This window comes from Salvelinus fontinalis, chromosome 4, assembly GCF_029448725.1.
Source record: "Salvelinus fontinalis isolate EN_2023a chromosome 4, ASM2944872v1, whole genome shotgun sequence".
Lineage (NCBI taxonomy): Eukaryota > Metazoa > Chordata > Actinopteri > Salmoniformes > Salmonidae > Salvelinus > Salvelinus fontinalis.
In genome coordinates this window covers 11,690,118-11,713,518 of record NC_074668.1, presented here as the reverse complement: position 1 = coordinate 11,713,518, position 23,401 = coordinate 11,690,118, and the positions used below count along the sequence as shown (strand labels likewise).

Sequence of the window (23,401 nt, the reverse complement as noted above, 5' to 3'; positions counted from 1 at the left end):
CTAGAGGGCTGTATAATTATGATTGAAATACTTTGACCATCCAGATCAGTTTTCACATGAGATGTCTTTCCAGAAAGGTATTCTGCAAGATTAGAACCTGTGACCTTCAGATCTCTAAATGCCTAGTCAACTGCGCTAGCAGGGGGAGGGTACCACATTTTTTCACAGATATAAAGCTGTTCAGTCAACTAATCACATTTTATAATCGATTAAATATGTTGGGTAAGGTTGGAAAACAAACGGCGCATTGGGATTTAAACTGACAAACGTGGGTTGCGACCAAGTTAACACCCTTCAACCTACTTCCATAGGAGCCTTGTCTTTATTTAACTCACCTATAAACTCCACCCCATGACCTGTCACTAAGCGGTTAAGACTGAAGTCGTGGCAGGTGGATCTGCAACACCGTTATAGATTTCCAACAACAAAGTTCAGATCAACATAAGCTATTGTTAATGAAAGTTTATTTGTCCAAGTAAACGTCTCAGCCTCCAATATCTCACACAAACTGAAATCGTGTGTGTAGGCTACAATCAATTGGTAACCCTCAAATATCACAATTTGTTCATATCCATCTAGTCTTACAAGAAATGCAGCAAAGTTGTTTGCTGTTTCGGTCATGTTTGTGTGTCAAAACAATAGAACCTTCCAAAATGGAGGCGATGAAGTTGAAGAGCAACTGCAGAAATATGCAGTCAACTTCATGACCTTTGATCACATGGTTTGTGTAAAGTACATGAAGTCGAACAATTTAAATATATATATTATCCCCATAATGCAACATACTTTGAAAGGTAGTGACTAACTTGACAAAAGTGATCTGCTCGAACGTGCCCAGTGAGTCCTAACTGTCTATACCGGTCTCAATGTGGATGGGATCAGTACATATTTTAGCACCAGGTATCAACGAGGCTCAAGAAAGAAATGTTTCACATGATGACCCAGTTCTATTTGAACCCCTAGCACCCTCTGTTCAGACTAAACACGTGAAAGCATTATAGGGCTTTGTGGTGGAGCCATACCATTCTGTATATACATTTCAGGGACTTGTAGACTCAGTGATATTTGTAGATAAACATGAAACCACGAGGGAGGTGTAGAGCTTTTTCAGTCACAAATGTGTTGCAGGTAGATTTGTTTTGGTTAGCTTTATTTTCCAAAAGTAAAATATACAGTTTATATAAATTTAGAATGCTTATAACAGGGAAATGTAACAATTGATCAAAGATCGACAGAAAAAGCTTTGGGGTGGTTTACTTAGTTATGGAATGTTTACAGTGCTAATACATAAATAGAATCAACAGTATTGAGAAGACATGCATTCGTCAGTTGAACTCAAATGTACAATGTCAGCCAAGGCGTGGCTGAGGGGCCAAAATAAATGCTTGCAAGCAAATGTTCTAATACCTGAGCACAGGAGGATGGAGGCACCTTTTAATTGGCGAGGATGGGCACGTGGTAATGGCATCAAACATCGTTTCTATGTGTTTGATGGCAATCCATTTGCACTTTCTTTGGAGTATATGACAAACCTATGTGCAGACAGTCGTGAGCAACCCACGTGTGCAGTAATGGAATGCATTCCAAGCTTGCCATGACACTGACATAAGTAGGGGTGATCTTTATTGCTAGATGCCAAGTATGAATTGTTTGTTGCTATAATGTAAAGCGTTAAGCTAAATCATGGGAAATATGTTATTGCACTAATTCCTAATGTTACGCCCTGAGGTTCAAAGGGTTAAAGCAACAGCAGCTTTCAGGCGAAGTAGTCTTTCTCTCTCGCTACAGGTCAGAGAGGGACTGATAAGTCAATGATACCGTTGATTTCCTTTTGCAGAACAGACGTTTGGGTTTAAACTTAAGCGCAGGAGACCAACCGTACTTTGCAATTGTCTATCCCCACCACTTAATATCAGTTTCAATATTGGAAGATACCCTTGATACATTTGTAGCTCAATTATGCAATGCAAATAAAATCTCCTTTCATGGCAAGTTGATTTCCTGATCATGTATAAGGAGATCAACCTGCCTTTGTGCATTTCTTAAACAGGAAACCCAGTGATAAACATTGCCATAAATACTGCATGACATCGAGGTTGATGAGTCGCTGACAAAAGTTTCACTGCTAAGTTAGTGTTAAGCAAGGGGAAAGAGGTACATACAGAAAAGTGAAGTGTATTGGTATGTTGGTGAATTATTCAACACATTGTGAAAATTAACAAATGTACACCAGAATGGTTGCTTACAATGTGGTGTTAAGCCACCGCACACACATGGGTTCTTAGTAAGAGCGAGTGAGTGACGTTTTCTTTGAGGTTTGTCGCTTTCTAGAGCTCGATTAAGAAGCCATAGACAAACATTCAAATGTAGCATCTGCAAACATTTTACTAGCAACAAAATGCCTTCAGAAAGGACCAGGATGAGTTATCCTTCACTTCCTGGTAGAGATGGAGAGCACAGGTAAGGACCTTTCTGTTTAATGCTGATAGGAAATTAATACACTAATCTTTGGCCCTGTACACATTCAGGTTTTACAACTGATGTACAATGGCTTGATACAACGGTAAGTTTAAAAATAAATAAATGTTTACACAAGGGTTGTGTAAACTTTTTGGGGTAGACAAACTGTCGTATCAACCATTGTGTGAAAAGTTGTACAACTGATGTACAAAACCTGAGTGTTGAGGACCATAGACTAGGTTGGGTTTCATGTCCCCTCCCAAACCCTTTATTTTGGGGGTCATCTCCTTTATTCAGTCACATCTCTTGAGGTTTAGCACCAACACACCCCAACTATGAGCCTCTTCCAAACCTACATGGAAGGCTCATTTAGGGCTGTGGAGATCATGAAATTGTCAGCCGGTGATTGTCAAGCCAATAACTGCTGGGCTCTACGGTAATTGACTTACACAATCACATTAAATCCATTATTTATTTTTGACAGGTCTAAAGAAACATGATATGAAGAAAATGTAGTCTATTTCAGAAGAACAGAATAGCATACTGAGTAATTATGTTAGTCCCTGATATGGCTGTGGGCTACACTAGTTCATTTAGCGGACAAGATATGCTTGGAAATGCGTGGCATTATTTTATAGTGTGAAGAATATAACTGAGCATTGCTGAATAAAATATCCTTGAGGGAGTGCACACATGTGGCTATTCTATGTTGAGTGGTTAACATATAGGTACTGCTATATGCTTAGTTTTCTTTAATGCAACTTTAGTAGGAATATGTTTTGATTTTTAATAGTTGCTTGAAAGGCATTAGCTCTGTTTCTTGGGCAGGCTACATACTTCAGTCTGTCACAATTTGACAAGCACTTGTTAATCTCAGCCTATTCTCAATTTAATATGGTCTTTACATATAGCCTACTAATATGTGTGGAATAATTTTATTATTAGGATGGCCCACAAAAAAACCATGTAATCTGTAGCCTGCACTCTAATAGCATATGGAGGTTGCGTGCAGTTACATTTTTAATATGCAAGCATAGGCAGCGTGTCCATAAGACTAGGGGAAGCTAAGATTTTCCCAAAATAAATTTGATTAATGTTCCCAAAATTATATAGCCTAATTAGCCTAAACCTGTCTATACAGAAATAAATCATTCAAAATAGGTTACTAAAAAGCATGATTTTGCCAGAGGATAGTCCTACTAAAAAAGTGGATTGTTTTAAATCGCATTGCCTATAGTTGGAAGATAAGGCAGTTCACGAGTTGCGACTGTCTGAAAATTAGAGGCCAAGCCAGGCATATAGCAATATTTCAAAATACAAATGGCGGGAAAACAGTTTGGAAAGCAAATTATTAATGTTGTAAAAAGAAGACAGTGAAAGGACTAATTGTCATAAATTCTCAACTTGAGTGAACATTGTTGGGTCAGAGACACTAGTTTGTTTTTGAAAAATGATTTCCTCCAGTTTAGATGGACATATGCATCTCGTAGGCCTATTATATGGTCAACGTCAGGAACTTTGTCACTGTCAGCTGAGTAGGCTACTCATTTTAATTTGTCCTATTAAAAAAGATGCTAATGTCTCCAGCCATATAAAGTGTAGTAGAATTGCATGACATGTTTATAAAAAGGCAACATTTTTCACATGCAAAGATGAAACGTATCCGATATAGCCTAGGCCTGCTATACACGCTCAGCAATGAACTGAAACGGTCTTCTTTTTTTTTTTTACGAACAGTGATTCAGTTATATTATTAGCCTAGATGACTATCTACCCTACTCATCACATTACAAATAGTAAGCCATCTTACATAAGTCTACAAAATGCAATTAGACATGTAATGCTTTATTATAAAAATGTGCATTTTTATGGTGAAAATTACAAAAACATCTCACTGCACAACTCTCATATTTCTGAAAATTGTTTGGGATTCTGTGTTTTCATATTAAATGACTTTTTGTCTTACTTTTGATAAACACTACCGTTCAAAAGTTTGGGGGTCACTTAAATGTCTTTTTTTTTTAAGAAAAGCACTTGTCCGTCAAATTGATTAGAAATACAGTGTAGACATGTTGTAAATGACTATTGTAGCTGGAAACGGCGGATTTTGTTATGGAATATCTACATACGAGGTCCATTATAAGCAACCATCACTCCTGTGTTGTGTTAGCTAATCCTGAAGGCTGTGTACTACTCCCTCCTTGCTCAGTTGTGCACCAGGGCCTCCCACTCCTTTCTATTCTGGTTAGAGTCTAGTTTGCGCTGTTCTGTGAAGGGAGTAGTACACAGCGGTGTACGAGATCTTCAGTTTCTTGGCAATTTCTCGCATGGAATAGTCTTCATTTCTCAGAACAAGAATAGACTGACGAGTTTCAGAAGAAAGTTCTTTGTTTCTTGCCATTTTGAGCCTGTAATCGAACCCACAAATGCTGATGCTCCAGATACTGAACTAGTCTAAAGAAGGCCAGTTTTATTGCTTCTTTAAAATCAGGACAACAGTTTTCAGCTGTGCTAACATAATTACAAAAGGGTTTTCTAATGATCAATTAGCTATTCCAAGTTTATAATTTTAAAAGGCTAACACAACGTGCCATTGGAATACAGGCGTGATGGTTGCTGATAATGGGCCTTTAATGACTATTGTAGCTGGAATGTGTACAATGTCTACACTGTATTTCTGATCAATTTGATGTTATTTGAATGGACAAAAAAATGTGCTCTTTCAAAAACAAGGACATTTCTAAGTGACCCCAAACTTTTGAACGGTACTGTATGTCAGTTGGTCTATACACCGTAATGTGCTTTAGTTACAAATCTTATCATGGGCTAGGCTACATGACATGTGCGACTATGATTAGAAAAAGTTGCAAAAAAAAGCATGCTCTGTTTCTTACCTTATTGCACACCCTGGGCATCATTCATGAGTGATAGCCTAATATTGTCACCCATCAGACTAATCTGATCTTTACATGTGTGAAATTAGTGATGGACCATTATCTTGCACCTGTCGGAACAGGGGCAAAGAATATGTAATCTATGCACTTAAAATAGCGAATGGAGGATGATTTTCCGGTGTTTCATTTTCATTACAGCCAGTTTGCTTCTCTTTACAGCAGGAGTATAGCCAATGTGGTTAATATTAGGAAAGTTGAGAAATATAGTAGGCCTAGCCTATAGAAAGCTGTGCCTCTTTAATAGAGGCCATCAAAACTATTTTCTCACGCAATTGCATAGCCTATTGAAATGTTGTGCAACATGAGCTCTCATGAAGTGTTTGATTTTCAATGACATTTGCATTGATGTCAGAGTGCTGAGTACCAGGCCATTAGCGACTGGCAGTAAGCATGTTTAGTAGCCTACTAATGAGCATCAGAGCGCAGTTTAGGAGAAGGCTAGTCACATGGAATATGACTCGTGACCGCTGGTGTGGCAGTAATACGGTCACCGTAACAGTCCTAAATTCATCACAGTTAAGGTTTTTTTATTTTATTTTTCCAACACCTTCATATATTCCTACAAAAATAGTCTGCGTCCTAAAATACACAGTGTTTAAAAGTACACAATGTGTGCATTTGAGATACACAGCGTATCAAAGAACATTAGAATACACTTTAAAATGGAGTGTGTATGTGTGAAGGGAGGGACTGAGGGAAGACCTTCCACACCAGCGCCACTCACTCCCATGTAGCAACGTCCCTTAGAAGGACCACGACAGCCGCTTCAGAAAATGACAATCATAACAAGATTAGACACTTTCCTAAAAATACATTCACAATGGACACTCGGGTCGGACCTCTAACACCCACCCCACGAGACAGACCTCCACTGTGGCATACACGTTCACTCATGAGTCTGTCCTTCGCTCGTTTGGAGTCTCAGAGCCACCACTGGGTCGGCTGTGACCGGGGGTCCACCAGTTAGAGGAACATGTACTGGTTGTTGATGGACCGCTTGTGGCCCCGGTTAGAGGAACATGTACTGGTTGTCGATGGCCCGCTTGCGTCCTCTGTCTGGCTCCAGTTCGTAGTCGGAGTCCCGTTGAGTGAGGGGTGGGTGGGGGTTGGGGTGACGCAGCAGAGGTCTGCGGCCCACAGACTCGCTCCGACGCAGGGGACCCGAGGTGGAAAGGTCTGGGAAGGGAGCAGGGCGTAGGAGAGGGAGCCTGGGCTGGGGCAGGGGGTCTGGAGAGGGGAGCAGGCTGGGGCTGCAGTGGGCTAGGCTGGGTTCGGAGCTCCAGCGGTGCAGGGAGAATGGAACCAGGACAGCGGATGAACTCTGACCTGAAGACAGAGGGATCACAGAGACATTCCAGTATTTATGCTGACAGAAACAAAGACTGACTTGGAACATCCCATATACTGTATATTCCCACAGTTGTAGCTGTATTAATAGCATCTAAAGTAAAATGTCTATTTTTAAAATAAGTTTGTGCCAAATGTTAACGACACCAAATCCATCATCAAGTTTCCATGACGACACCACAGTTGTAGGCCTGATAACCGACAACAATAAGTCAGCCTACAGGGAGGTAACAACTTCTCCCTCAATGTCAGCAAAACAAATGAGTTGATTGTTGACTTCAGAAAGCAGAGGAGGGCACATGCCCTGAGGACTTGACATGGACAAAAAAAAAACACCACTCGTCAAGAGGGCACAACAGCATCTCTACTTCCCAAGGCGGCTGAAGAAATTCGGCATTCCACCGCAGGTCCTCTCCAAATACTACCGCTGCACCATCGAGAGTGTCCTGCAAGGCCATCCAGAGGGAGAAGATGGCCCAGTACATCACTGGGACCGTGCTCCCACCCCTCTAGGACATCTACTTGAACCGGTGCCTGAGGAAGGCCCGCAGCATCATCAAGGACCCACCCCAGCTACGATCTTTACTCTCCCTGATCGTCTGGCAGACAGTATTGAAGCATAAGGTCTGATGCCAACAGGCTAAGAGGCAGTTTTCTGACTGCAGAACACTGGACTGACCACCTGCTCTGATTCTCCGCAGCTTAGCAGACATGCACTGTCTCACACACACGGGTCAACTGTTTATTTACCCACCCGCAATGACTACTAACCTGTCCGCAACCGCCCGACTACATGTGATCAAGTGAAAACCTGAGGTCTGCACCAGACCTTAACACTCTAATATAGAAAATACTGTAGACTACAGTCAAAGACAGCAGAACAATTTTTTGACAGGGGGTGTAGACTTCTTTAGTTGTTGTCCGATTGGAATATTATTGAAGATGTATTATAAAAAGACCCTAAGGATTGATTGTAAACATCGTTTGACATGTTTCGACAAACTGGAACTCTTGACTTTGTCTGGATTTTGCGCTCGCGCATTGTGCCTTTGGAATAGTGAACTAAACGTGAACAAAACAGAGCTATTTGGACATAAATATGGACGTAATCGAAAAGAAAAACAAACATTTCTTGTGGGAGTCCTGGGAGTGCATTCCGACGAAGATCAGCAAAGGTAAGTGAAGATTTATAATGCTATTTCTGACTTTGTTGACTCCACAATTTGGCGGGTAACTGTATGGCTTGCTTTTGTGGCTAAACGCGGTACTCAGATTATTGAATATTGTGCTTTTGCATTAAGAACAAGTTAATCTTTAATTCTATGTAAAACATGTATCTTTCATCAAAGTTTATGATGAGTATTACTGTTATTTGATGTGGCTCTCTGCAATTTCTCCGGATGTTTGAGGCATTTCTGAACATGGCGCCAATGTAAACTGAGGTTTTTGGATATAAATATGAACTTTATCGAACAAAACATACATGTATTGTGTCCTATGAGTGTCATCTGATGAAGATCATCAAAGGTCAGTGATTCATTTTATCTATATTTCTGCTTTATGTGACGCCCCTCTTTGGCTGGAAAAATGGATGTGTTTTGGCGGTGACCTAACATAATCGTTTGTGATGCTTTCGCTGTAAAGCCTTTTTGAAATCGGACACTGTGGTGGGATTACCTTTAAAATGATTACAATGACAACAAGATTACCTTAAATGGTATGTTTGAGCAATTTTAATTATGAGATTTCTGTTGTTTGAATTTGGCGCCCTGCAACTTCACTGGCTGTTGGCGAGGTGGGACGCTAGCGTCCCGAACGATCCCAGAGAGGTTAAAGTACCACGTTCATCTGTACAAACAGTAGTACGCAAGTATAAACACCATGGGACCACGCAGCTGTCATACCGCTCAGGAAGAAGATGCGTTCTGTCTCCTAGAGATGAACGTACTTTGGTGCGAAAAGTGCAAACCAATCCCAGAACAACAGCAAAGGACCTTGTGAAGATGCTGGAGAAAATCAGGTACAAAAGTATCGGTTCCACAGTAAAATGAGTCCTACAATCGACACAACCTGAAAGCTACCTTGCAACTACGCATGGGGACAAAAATGGCACTTTTTGGTGAAATGTCCTCTGGTCTGATGAAACAAAAATAGAACTGTTTGGCCATCGTTACGTTTGGAGGAAAAAGGGGGATGCTTGCAAGCCGAAGAACACCATCCCAACCGTGAAGCACGGGGGTGGCAGCATCATGTTGTGCGGGTGCTTTGCTGCAGGAGGGACTGGTGCACTTCAAAATAGATGGCCTCATGAGGATGTAAAATTATGTGGATATATTGAAGCAACATCTCAAGACATAAGTTAGGAAGTTAAAGCTTGGTGGCAAATGGATAATGACCCCAAGCATACTTCCAAAGTTGTGGCAAAATGGCTTAAGGACAACAAAGTCAAGGTATTGGAGTGGCCATCACAAAGCCCTGACCTCAATCCTATAGAAAATCTGTGGGAAGAACTGAAAAAGCATGTGCGAGCAAGGAGGCCTACAAACCTGACTCAGTTACAACAGCTCTGTCAAGCTTGTGGAAGGCTACCAGAAACGTTTGACCTAAGTTAAACAATTTAAAGGCAATGCTACCAAATACTAATTTAGTGTATGTAAACTTCTGACCCACTGGGAATGTGATGAAAGAAATAAAAGCTGAAAAATTATTCTCTTATTCTGACATTTCACATTCTTAAAATAAAGTGGTGATCCTAACTGACCTAAGACAGGGAATTTTTACTAGGATTAAATGTCAGGAATTGTGAAAAACTGAGTGTAAATGTATATGTAAACTTCCGACTTCAACTGTATATGTGTGTGTGTGTGTATATATAAACTCAGCAAAAAAAGAAGCGTCCTCTCACTGTCAACTGTGTTTATTTTCAGCAAACTTAACGTGTGAATATTTGTATGAACATAAGATTCAACAATTGAGACACGAACTGAACAAGTTCCACAGAAATGGAATGTGTCCCTGAACAAGGGGGGGTAAAAATCAAAAGTAACAGTCAGTATCTGGTGTGGCCTTTCTGATTGAGAGGGGGTCAAATACTTATTTCCCTTTTTGTTGTTATTCTGTCTCTCACTGTTCAAATAAACCTACCATTAAAATTATAGACTGATAATTTCTTTGTCAGTGGGTAAACGTACAAAATCAGCAGGGGATCAAATACTTTTTTCCCTCACTGTAAGTACACACACACACATATATACATATACATATACACATACATACATATACATATACATACATACATATACATATATATATATATATATATATACACACACACACACACACACACACACACACACACACACACACATACACACACACACGTGTGTGTACATACATACAGGGGGGAGAACAAGTATTTGATAACCTGCAAAATCGGCAGTGTTTCCTACTTACAAAGCATGTAGAGGTCTGTCATTTTTATCATAGGTACACTTCAACTGTGAGAGACGGAATCAAAAAATCCAGAAAAATCACATTGTATGATTTTTAAGTAATTAATTTCCATTTAATTGCATGACATAATAATTTGATCACCAGCAGAACTGTTAGTTTTTCTTTAAGAAGCCCTCCTGTTCTCCAATTATTAGCTGCATTAACTGCACCTGTTTGAACTCGTTATCTGTATAAAAGACACCTGTCCACACACTCAAACAGACTCCAACCTCTCCACAATGGCCAAGACCAGAGAGCTGTGTAAGGACATCAGGGATAAAATTGTAGACCTGCACAAGGCTGGGATGGGCTACAGGACAATAGGCAAGCAGCTTGGTGAGAAGGCAACAACTGTTGGCGCAATTATTAGAAAATGGAAGAAGTTCAAGATGACGGTCAATCACCCTCGGTCAGGGGCTCCATGCAAGATCTCACCTCGTTGGGGCATAAATGATCATGAGGAAGGTGAGGGATCAGCCCAGAACTACACGGCAGGACCTGGTCAATGACCTGAAGAGAGCTGGGACCACAGTCTCAAAGAAAACCATTAGTAACACACTACGCCGTCATGGATTAAAATCCTGCAGCGCACGGAAGGTCCCCCTGCTCAAGCCAGCGCATGTCCAGGCCCGTCTGAAGATTGCCAATGACCATCTGGATGATCCAGAGGAGGAATGGGAGAAGGTCATGTGGTCTGATGAGACAAAAATAGAGCTTTTTGGTCTAAACTCCACTCGCCGTGTTTGGAGGAAGAAGAAGGATGAGTATAACCTCAAGAACACCATCCCAACTGTGAAGCATGGAGGTGGAAACATCATTCTTTGGGGATGCTTTTCTGAAAAGGGGACAAGACAACTGCACAGTATTGAGGGGAGGATGGATGGGGCCATGTATCGCGAGATCTTGACCAACAACCTCCTTCCCTCAGTAAGAGCATTGAAGATGGGTCGTAGCTGGGTCTTCCAGCATGACAACGACCCGAAACACACAGCCAGGGCAACTAAGGAGTGGCTCCGTAAGAAGCATCTCAAGGTCCTGGAGTGGCCTAGCCAGTCTCCAGACCTGAACCCAATAGAAAATCTTTGGAGGGAGCTGAAAGTCCGTATCGCCCAGCGACAGCCCCGAAACCTGAAGAATCTGGAGAAGGTCTGTATGGAGAAGTGGGCCAAAATCCCTGCTGCAGTGTGTGCAAACCTGGTCAAGAACTACAGGAAACGTATGATCTCTGTAATTGCAAACAAAGGTTTCTGAACCAAATATTATGTTCTGCTTTTCTGATGTATCAAATACTTATGTCATGCAATAAAATGCAAATTAATTACTTAAAGATCATACAATGTGATTTTTGTTTTAGATTCCGTCTCACAGTTGAAGTGTACCTATGATAAAAATGACAGACCTCTACATGCTTTGTAAGTAGGAAAACCTGCAAAATCGGCAGTGTATCAAATACTTGTTCTCCCCACTGTATATGTGTGGTGGAGGTCAGTAACTTAGACTCACCTTGTGCGGTAGAATTGGCCACCACAAAGCTGGTGAGGGTGACGTCGCAGGCAGCGACACACTCCAGGGGTATGGGGTAGAGGCGGAAGTGACTGAGCATGTCCATGACGGAGGGGAAGCGCAGATGCTGCACCCTACACTGACCACACTCTGTTAGAGACAGACGCAGGTGCTGCAGAGGGAGAGAGAATAAGTCTTCTTTCACTTTTACAAGGATCACTACATGGTACCAAGATGATGGTGCTTCTATTCAGACATCTTTATAGAGGAGATTATATCAAAAACGAAAAAGGTATTCTTCTAGAACCTGTGTGTGTGTGTGTGTCTGCATCACCTTGGCCTTGCCCTGGTAGTTGAAGGTGAGGACATAGTCTCCGCGGCGGGTCTCACTCTGCCTCACCAGGAAGACTCCGTGGCCCTCCAGGCCCGAGTTCTGGACCAGGTGGGCAGCCTTGACCCGCGAGATGGGGCCGTGGAACCAGGGGTACAAACACAGGAAGTGGTCAGTCTTATGGTACACCTGCTCCGAGAGGGCAAAGGTCGCAGAGCCTAGTGGGGGGGGGGGGGACACACGACAAGCAAGGCGTAAGAATAGAATAACAGTCATTTAGCAAACATTTTGATCCACAATTAGCTCATTACCGCTATGCTCATTACCGCTACATGCAGCCCATGCAGGAATCACACCCACAACTCCTCAAACTGGTACAAACACCATGCTCTGATTCTAAGCGGCAGACACTCGTAACTACTACTGCATCATTTCAAACACCATGCTCTGATTCTAAACGGCAGACACTCGTAACTACTACTGCATCATTTCAAACATCATGTTACAATAGAATCCTGAGATATTCACACACTTCCTTGTTGTGCAACGACACGCATGGGAAAGAAGGTCCGCCCCTTCCTGTCCCTGACACCCACCCTGACTCCCTGACTCGGAGCTCCCTCTCCGGTTGGCCGTCGCAGCATTGTCCATAGGGTAGGTTAGACATTCCAAATCCCCGCTTCCAGACCTGTGGACAAACAATGCCTTTAGTTAGCAGCAGTCAATCCACAGTGGGCTGAAACATTAGTCTCCTGGGAATGACACTGCCATCGACTGACTTGATTAGTCAACTCCAGCCTCTGTGTGACTGCACTTAACAATTCTGCATTATTCACAAGGAAGTCAAATCAAAAATGATTTAGATCACACTAGTATAATATTACAATAATACACAAATTTATTATTATTTAAATTGTGTGAACCACAGAGGGGAGCTTTGGAGGGGTGTTCACACTAGGGGAGAAAGTAAGAGAACGAAAGGAAGAGGGAGGGCTGGGGGCCATCGAGTCTACAGGAAGCAGCAGGATGGAGGCACACAAAAGCGTCGGGGCTCGGTCAGGAAGCGTCTTGTTAAGTCTTGAGAACGCCACATGTTATTGTACATGAATCCCGCACCCCAAGCAACACCACACACGCAGGCACGCACACACACTCAACACACACACACACACACACTTTGGTAGCCAGGTTGAGAAGGAAGACAGATCAAATCCTGCTTAAAATGCTGACTACAGTTCTGAGAACTCTGAATAACAGGAAGACGAGCCTTCTCCTCTCTCTGTGAGTGTGATTTAGTGGGTGAAAGACAGAGAGAGACACAGACAGAAAGAGAGGAGTTTTTACTTCTCATACATATTCAGAGTCCTCTTAGTGGCCAGTTTATTAGGTACACCACCCATTCACAAAAATGCAAGTAGACTGGCATCCAGTTACTGTTTTAGAATGGACAAAACGAGTCACCTCAGTGACTCTGACCGTGGTATGATCGTTGGTGCCAGGCGCGTCGGTTCTAGTCGGTCTCAGAAACGACCAGCCTCCTGGGCTTTTCACGCTTGGCAGTGTCTAAGGTTTACCAAGAATGGTGCGACAAACAAAAAGCATCCAGTCAGCAGCAGTCCTGTGGGTGAAAACAGCTTGTTGATGAGAGGTTGAAGGAGAATGGCAAGAATGATGCAAGTTAACAGACGGGCCACAAACAGGCAGATAACAGCGCAGTACAACAGTGGTGTGCAGAACGGCATCTCAGAATGGACAGACCGGGTTCCACTCCTATCTGAAAGAATCCAGCCGCCGCTGGTCCAGTGGGGACGCGATCACCAACACTGGACAATTGAGGAGTGGAAAAACATCAACTGGTCCGATGAATCCCGGATCCTGTTGCGTCATGCTGATGGCAGAGTCAGGATTTGGCATAAGCAGCATGAGTCCATTGCCCCATCCTGCCTGGTGTATATATGTATATATATATATATATATATATATATATATATATATATATAGAAACACACACACACACACACAGAACAAAAATATAAAAACGCAACGTGCAAAAATTTAAAAAGGAAAATCTGTAAAAATGATCGTCACTGTATCTTTGGTTCTCAAATTTCCATCGATAAAATTCAATTGTGTTCGTTGTCAGTAGCTTATGCCTTCCCATACCATAACCCCACCATGGGGCATTTTGTTCACAACGTTGACATTAGTAAACCGCTCGCCCAAACAACGCTATACACGCTGTCTGCCACCTGCCCGGTACAGTTGAAACAGGGATTCATCCGTGAAGAGCACACTTCTCCAGAGTGTCAGTGGCCATCGAAGTTGAGCATTTGCCCACTTAAGTCAGTTACGACGCCTATCTGCAGTCAGGTCAAGACCCTGGTGAGGACAACGACCACACAGATGAGCTTCCCTGAGATGGGTTTTGACAGTTTGTTCAGAAATTCTTCAGTTGTGCAAACCCACAGTCCGTCCGGGTGGCTGGTCTCAGACAATCCTGTAGATGAAGCAGCCGGATGTGGTGGTCGTGGCCTGGTGTGGTTACACGTGGTCCGCGGTTGTGAGGCCTGTTGGACGTACTGCCAAATTCTCTAAAACAATGTTGGAGAAGGCTTATTGTAGAGAAATAAACATTCAATTCTCTGCCAATAGCTCCGATTGACATTCCTGCAGTCAAAACTTGAGACATCTGTTGTGAGAAAACTGCACATTTTAGAGTGGCCTTTTATTGTCCCCCGCACAAGGTGCACCTGTGTAATGATCAAGCTGTTTAATCGACTTCTTGATATGGCACACCTTTCAGGGGGATGGATTATCTTGGAAAAGGAGAAATGCTCACTAACAGGGATGTAAACAAATTTGTGCACAAAATTTCAAAGAAATAAGCTTTTCTGGGATAATTTATTTCAGCTTATGAAACATGGGACATGTTGCGTTTATATTTTTGTTCAGTGTAGCCTATAGAAAGTCTACAACCCATTGAACTTTTTTCACATTTTGTTACAAAGTGGGATTGAAATAGATGTAATTTCTCATTGATCTACGAAAAATACTAAATGTTTTGCAAATTAATAAAAATGAAATAAAATAGTCATTGCATAAGTAATCACCCCCTTTGTTTAGGCCACACACAAATCACATAATAAGTTATATGGAAGTTATAATAGGGGTTGACATGATTTTTGAATGACTACCCCTTCCTCTGTCCCCCATACATATAACATCTGTAAGGTCCCATTAGTCAAGTACTGAATTTTACCCCTTCCTCTGTCCCCCATACATATAACATCTGTAAGGTCCCATTAGTCAAGTACTGAATTTTACCCCTTCTTCTGTCCCCCATACATATAACATCTGTAAGGTCCCATTAGTCAAGTACTGAATTTTACCCCTTCCTCTGTCCCCCATACATATAACATCTGTAAGGTCCCATTAGTCAAGTACTGAATTTCAAGCACAGTTACAACTACAAACACCAGGGAGCTTTTCAAAAGCCTCATAAAGAATGTCAGTGATTGGTAGATGGGTAACAATAACAAATCAGACATTGAATATGTCTTTAAGCAGGGTCAAGTTAATAATTATTCTGTGGATGATGTATTAAACCACCCAGACACATTAAAGATGCAGTCGTCCTTCTGAACTGAGATGCAGGACAGGAAGGAAACTGCTTACGGATGTCACCATGAGGCCATTAGCGATTTTAAAAACAGCTACAGAGTCTGTGATGGGAGAAAACTGAGGATGGATCAACAACATTGTAGTGACTACACAATAATGACCTAAATGACAGAGTGAAAATACAAATATACAGAATAAAACTATTCAAAAACATGCATCTTGTATGCAACAAAGCACTAAAGCAATACTGGGAAAAAATACAGCAAAGGCAAAATCCTAAAGGAGAACCTGCTTTACACCAAAAACGGAGAGGAATTCACCTTTCAGCAGGACAATAACCTAAAAGACAAAGCCAAATATACACAGGAGTTGCTTACCAATTAGACAGTGAATGTTCCTGAGAAACCAAGTTACAGTTTTGACTTAAAACTGCTTGAGAATCTAAGACAATCTGAAAATCGCTATCTAGCCATGATCCAACACCTTGACAGAGCTAAAATAGGCAAATATTGCACAATATTTGCACAGGTGTATTGCAAAGATCTTATGAGAATTACCAAAGACGATTCACAGCTATAGTCACTGCCAAAGGAGTTTCTAACATACATTGACTCAGCGGGATGAATACTTATCTCAGGTCTAATTTTTCAATAATCTTTAGATGTTAGAATTTTCCCCCCACTTTGACAAAGTATTTTGTGTAGATCGTTGACCCCAAAGAAACTTAATCCATTTTTATCCCCTTATGAAAATAAAATGTAAAGAAATCCAAGGGGGTTTAGACTTTCCATGATACTTTATACAGTGCATTTGGAAAGTATTCAGACCCCTTGACGTTTTCCACATTTTGTTACGTTACAGCCTTATTCTAAAATGGATGAAGTAAAACCGTTTCCTCAATCTACACACAGTAATATTTTTTTTAAATCATTTGCAAATTTATCAAAAACAAAACCCACAAATATTTACATAAAGTATTCAGACCTGTTGCTATGAAACTCGAAATTGAGCTCAGGTGCATCCTGTTTCCATTGATCATCCTTGAGATGTTTCTACAACTTGATTGGAGTCCACATGTGATTAATTAAATTGATTGGACATGATTTGGAAAGGCACACACCTGTTTATATAAGGTCCCACAGTTGAGTGCATTTCAGAGCAAAAACCAAGCCATGAGGTCGAAGGAATTTTCCGTAGAGCTTAGAGACAGGATTGTGTCAAGGCACAGATCTGGGGAAGGGTAACAAAACATTTCTGCAGCATTGAAAGTCCCCAAGAACACAGTGGCCTCCATCATTCTTAAATGGAAGAAGTTTGGAACCACCACAGCTCTTCCTAGAGCTGGCCACTAGGCCAAACTGAACAATAGGGGGAGAAGGGCCTTGGTCAGGAAGGTGACCAAGAACCCAATGGTCACACTGACAGAGCTCCAGAGTAACTCTGTGGAGATGGGATAACCTGCCAGAAGGACAACCATCTCTGCAGCACTCCACCAATTAGTCCTTTATGGTAGAGTGGCCAGACGGAAGCCACTCCTCAGTAAAAGGCACATGACAGCCTGCTTGGAGTTTGCCTAAAGGCATCTAAAGGACTGTCAGACCATGAGAAGCAAGATTCTCTGGTCTGATGAAACCAAGATTGAACATCCGGGGAAACCTGGCAACATCCCTATGGTGAAGCATGGTGATGGCAGCATCGTGCTGTGGGGATGTTTTTCAGCGGCAGGGACTGGGAGACTAGTCAGGATCGAGGGAAAGTTGAAAGGAGCAAAGTACAGAGAGATCCTTGATGAAAACCTGCTCCAGAGCACTCAGGACCTCAGACTGGGGCAAAGGTTAACCTTCCAATAGTACAATGACCCTAAGCACACAGCCAAGAAAACACAGGAGGGGCTTCGGGACAAGTCTCTGAATGTCCTTGAGTGGCCCAGCCAGAGCCCAGACTTATACATCTCTGGAGAGACCTGAAAATAGCTGTGCAGCGACGCTCCCCATCCAACCTGACAGAGCTTGAGAGGATCTGCTGAGAAAAATGGGAGAAACTCCCCAAATACAGGTGTGCCAAGCTTGTAGCGTCATACCCAAGCTGTAATCGCTGCCAAAGGTGCTTCAACAAAGTACTGAGTAAAGGGTCTGAATACTTATGTAAATGTATTTATTTTGTATTAATTAGCAAACACTTCTAAAAAAAAAACGTTTTTGCTTTGTCATTGTGGGGTATTGCGTGTAGATTGATAAGGGGGCAAAAACGATTTAATCAAAATGTGGAAAAAGTCAAGGGGTCTGAAAACTTTCCGAAGGCACTGTATCTCAAACATACATGAAAAATAGCTGCACACATGCACAAACTTATGAATATGCACAATCACATAATCTTGTATGCTGTTCCAACTGCTAGATTTGGAACAGCATGATAACAGACATGTTGAAAGCGTGGCCAAGCCATGGGTCTCCAATAGCTCATCATTCCCTGCACTCTTCAGCCATTTAATACGGGATTTCCATTTTGAAGACAAATGTGAAATCCTAATAGCATTATGCTAACTACTAGATGTCAGTACTGCAGGAGAGAAATGCATGAGACTAAAATGTATGTGTGTGTGTGTGTGTGTGTGTGTGTGTGTGTGTGTGTGTGTGTGTGTGTGTGTGTGTGTGGGAACCCTTGGGACATGGGTGCTGCAGAGCTGAAACCGTGTTGGCCTCAGAACGGGAAGTGAGATGGAGAATCCAGACATCTGCAGAAAGGTCCTGAAAATTCCCCCACTGAGACACACCTCCCCCACGCTTCCTCTTTTACAGGGCTGCACCTGACACAGCTCTGCAGGCACGCACGCACACACAACACAAAGCTAGATGACGAAAAAGGCTGACAGTAGACAGGGAGAAGAGTAGCATGATAAATAGTGGTAACATTTAGGTTAGACGTGGCACGTCTCTCACCTGTTGTTTATCCATTCTTTAATTTCTGTTGTCCAGGAGCTGACCTGTTGGTCATTGTCGGTCTCAAATATGAGACTACCTGGATAGTGATTAACCTGGGGATGAGACAAGACTGTTGGTTAAGGAGATGCACACGCACAAAGACGTGGCACACGCACAAAGACGTGGCACACGCACAAAGACGTGGCACACGCACACACACCCACAGACGTGGCACACGCACACACACCCACAGACGTGACACACGCACACACACCCACAGACGTGGCACACACACGTGACACACACACACACAGACGTGACACACACACACACAGATGTGACACACACACACACAGACGTGACACACACACACACAGACGTGACACACACACACACACAGACGTGACACACACACACACACAGACGTGACACACACACACACACAGACGTGACACACACACACACAGACGTGACACACACACACAAAGACGTGACACACACACAAAGACGTGACACACACACAAAGACGTGACACACACACAAAGACGTGACACACACACAAGAACTGGAATAGGAAGAAATTAAGGCAAGTTTGGCAGAGGATCAAATCAAATCTTATTGGTCACATATACATATTTAGCAGATGATATTGCGGGTGTAGCGAAATGCTTGTGTTTCTAGCTCCAACAGTGTAGTAATATCTAACAATTCACAACAATACACACCAATCTAAAAGTAAAATTATTTAATTGAGAAATATATAAATATTAGATTGAGCAATGTCGGAGTAGTATTGACTAAAATACAGTAGAATAGAATACAGCATATACATATGAGATGAGTAAAGCAGTATGTAAACATTATTAAAGTGGCCAGTGATTCCAAGTCTATGTATATAGGGCAGCAGCCTCTAAGGTGCAGGGTTGCGTAACCGAGTGGAAGCCTGCTAGTGAAAGCTATTTAACAGTCTGATGGCCTTGAGATAGAGGCTGTTTTTCAGTCTCTCGGTCCCAGCTTTGATGGATGATAGCAGGGTGAACAGGCAGTGGCTTGGGTGGTTGATGTTCTTGATTATCTTTTTTGCCTTCCTGTGACATCAGGTGCTGTAGGTGTCCTGGAGGGCAGGTAGTTTGCCACCGGTGATGCGTTGGGCAGACCGCACCATCCTCTGGAGAGCCCTGTGGTTGCAGGCGGTGCAGTTGCCGTACAAGGCGGTGATACAGCCTGACAGGATGCTCTCAATTGTGCATCTGTAAAAGTTTGTGAGGGTTTTAGGGGCCAAGCCAAATTTCTTCAGCCTCCTGAGGTTGAAGAGGCGCTGTTACGCCTTCTTCACCACACTGTCTGTGTGGGTGGACCATTTCAGATCGTCAGTGATGTGTACACCGAGGAACTTGAAGTGTTTCACCTTCTACACTGCAGTCCTGTTGATGTGGATAGGGACGTGCTCCCACTGCTGTTTCCTGAAGTCCACGATCAGCTCCTTTGTTTTGTTGATGTTGAGTGAGAGGTTATTTTCCTGGCACCACTCTCCAAGGGCCTTCACCTCCTCCCTGTAGGTTGTCTTGTCATTGTTGGTTATCAGGCCTACTACTGTTGTGTCGTCTACAAACTTGACAATTGAGTTGGAGGTGAACAGGGAGTACAGGAGGGGGCTGAGCACACACCCTTGTGGCCCCTGTGTTGACGATCAGCGAAGTCAAGGTGTTGTTTCCTACCTTCACCACCTGGGGGCGGCCCGTCAGGAAGTCCAGGACCCAGTTGCACAGGGCGGGGTTCAGACCCAGGGCCCCGAGCTTAATGATGAGCTTGGAGGGTACTATGGTGTTGAATGCTGAGCTATATTCAATGAACAGCATTCTTACATAGGTATTCCTCTTGTCCAGATGGATTAGGGCAATGTGCAGTGCAACAGCATCGTCTGTGGATCTATTGGGGCCGTAAGCAAATTTGAGTGGGTCTAGGATCAGGTAAGGTAGAGGTGATACGATCCTTAACTAGCCTCTTAAAGAACTTCATGATGACAATAGTGAGTGCTACGAGGCAATAGTCATTTAGTTCAGTTACCCTTGCTTTCTTGGGTACAGGAACAATGGTGGACATCTTGAAGCAAGTCGGGACAGCAGACTGGAATAGGGAGAGATTGAATATGTCTGTAAGCACTTCAGCCAGCTGGTCTGAGGGCGTGGCGAGGAATGCCGTCTGGGCTGGCAGCCTTGCGAGGGTTAACACGCTTAAAACGTCTTACTCACGGCCATGGAGGACGAGAGCCCACACAGTCCTTGGTGGCACTATGTTATCCTCAAAGCAGGAGAAGGTGTTTAGCTTGTCCGGAAGCAAGAGGTCGGTGTCCGCGACGTGGCTGGTTTTCCCCTTGTAGTCGGTGATTGTCTGTAGACCCTGCCATATACGTCTCGTGTCTGAGCCATTGAATTGCAACTCCACCATGTCTCTGTACTGACGTTTTGCCTGTTTGATTGCCTTATGGAGGGAATAACTACACTGTTTGAATTCGGCCAGATTCCCAGTCACCTTGCCACGGTTAAATGCGGTGGTTCACGCTTTCAGTTTTGCGCAAATTCTGCCATCTATCCATAGTTTCTGATTAGGGTAGGTTTTAATAGACAGTGAATACAACATCTCCTAGAGTTCCTGATGAACTCAGTCACCGTATCCGTGTATTTATGTTATTCTCAGAGGCTCCTCGAAACATATCCCAGGCCGCATGATCAAAACAATCTTGAAGCATGGATTCCGATTGGTCAGACCAGCGTTGAATAGACCTTAGCACGGGTACTTCCTGTTAGAGTTTCTGCCTATGGGAAGGGAGGAGCAAAATGGAATTGTGCTTAGATTTGCCGAAGAGAGGGCCTTGTAAGCATTTTGAAAAGTTGAGTAGCAGTGGTTCAATGTTTTTCCAGAGCGAGTACTACAGTCAATGGGTTGGTCGAACTTTGGTAGCGGTTTCCTCAAATTTGCTTTGTTTAAATCCACAGCTACAATAAATGCAGCCTCAGGGATATGTGGTTACGAGTTTGTATAAAGTCCAGTGTAATTCTTTGAGGGCTGTTGTGGTATCGGCTTGAGGGGGAATATACACGGCTGTGACTATAACTGAAGAGAATTCTCTGAGGTAATACGGTCAGCATTTGATTGTGAGGTATTCTTGGTCGGGTGAACAAAATGACTTGTGATTATCATAACATACAGAAAAATCATGAGTAGTTAATCATGACACCTACACCCCCGTCTTTCTTCGGAGAGTTCTTTATTCCTGTCTGCCCGATTGTACGGAGAACCCAGCTTGCTGTATGGACGGGGACAGTATATCATCCCTAGAGATCCATGTTTCCGTGAAACAGAGTATGTTACAATCACTGATGTCTCTCTGGAAGGAGATCCTCGCCCTGAGCTCGTCTACTTTATTATCAAGAGACTGAACATTAGCGAGTAATATACTCTGAAGCAGTGGATGGTGTGCAGGCCTCCTGAGTTGGACTAGAAGTCCACTCTGAATACCTCTTCTCCGTCGGTGGTGTTTTGGAGCAGCCTCTGGAATAAGTTCAATTGCCCTGGGGGGTACGAACAAAGGATCCAATTTGGCAATATCGTATTCCTGGTCGTAACGCTGTTGAGTTACGCGCCGCTCTTATTTCTGTCTGTATGTAATAACACACAAAAGAAATTCAGGCCTAATAATGTAAGAAAAATACTGCAAAGTTGCTTAGGAGCTAGAAGCAGAGCTGCCATATCTGTCGGCGCCATATTACTACGTATGTGTGTGTGAGTGCGCAATTCATGTGGAAGCTCAATGCTCATAAATCCACAGGAATGCTTTTGGACAGAGAACAGACTGGCTCGGCTGTGTGTGTGTATGTGTGTGTGAATAGGCGATGTTGAGAAAAGGACAAGAAATGAGGTATGAAGCTAGATCACCAACAACAGGGAGAGTCTCTCCTCTTCCTCACCTTTAGAACAAACGTGTTTGTGTTGTCAGGCATCTCCAGACAGTTGCAGCGGCGGATCTCCAGGATGTCTGAGCAAAGTGCTGTCAGTTTAGGACTGGAGCCCTGGAGGAACACACAGCAGAGAGAGAGACCGGGTCCGGGATCAAGCAGACATTGTTACAGCATGTCGCGTCCTAGACCCCTCAAACACCACTCCGTTCCAGTAACACACCACTCCGTTCCAGTAACACACCACTCCGTTCCAGTAACACACCACTCCGTTCCAGTAACACACCACTCCGTTCCAGTAACACACCACTCCGTTCCAGTAACACACCACTCCGTTCCAGTAACACACCACTCCGTTCCAGTAACACACCACTCCATTCCAGTAACTCAGCACATCCACTTTGACGCAACTCCCTTCAAAAAACCACGTCATACTAGTGTGTTTGTGGCACATTAAGAGACGTTTCAAGATACAGTTTGCTTCTGCTTTACTTGAACATTTAACTGAGTGTTCGTGGTGAGGAGGGTTAGTTTGTGTTTTTTTTTGTGTGGAGTAGACATATCAGGTTGCATTCATTTGATCTATTGCTGTTTTGATGTCGTTTTCCTTTCGCTCTACAGCGCTCTCCAACAAGAACTCCAAAACTAGATGGAGAGGGGATCCAGATGGTTGAGGAACTAGTGGGAAATTCACAACCACTGGGACATGCAGGCTGTGGGGGGGGGGGGGGGGGGGGGGCTTTCTCAGTGTCAGTGTCTAAAGTACGTGTTCCTGTGTGTACGAGTCTTTGCTGTTGAAAATCCAACTTGGCTCTT

At 43.1% G+C, this 23,401-nt stretch overlaps 1 protein-coding gene across 2 annotated transcripts in view; it reads right to left on the bottom strand.

The window, feature by feature from the left end:
- Positions 1-1,133: 1,133 nt before the first annotated feature.
- Positions 1,134-23,401, bottom strand: part of LOC129853086 (SH2B adapter protein 3-like) — a 60,554-nt gene continuing 38,286 nt past the window's right edge. For both annotated transcript variants that reach the window (XM_055918778.1, XM_055918779.1), the window contains exons 3-8: positions 22,598-22,699; positions 18,648-18,742; positions 12,684-12,775; positions 12,091-12,305; positions 11,757-11,928; positions 1,134-6,740 (exon numbers count right to left, since the gene is read on the bottom strand). In XM_055918778.1, coding sequence (XP_055774753.1) covers positions 6,424-6,740; positions 11,757-11,928; positions 12,091-12,305; positions 12,684-12,775; positions 18,648-18,742; positions 22,598-22,699 — 993 coding nt within the window. In that variant the 3' untranslated portion in view covers positions 1,134-6,423. The remainder of the gene's footprint in view (positions 6,741-11,756; positions 11,929-12,090; positions 12,306-12,683; positions 12,776-18,647; positions 18,743-22,597; positions 22,700-23,401) is intronic.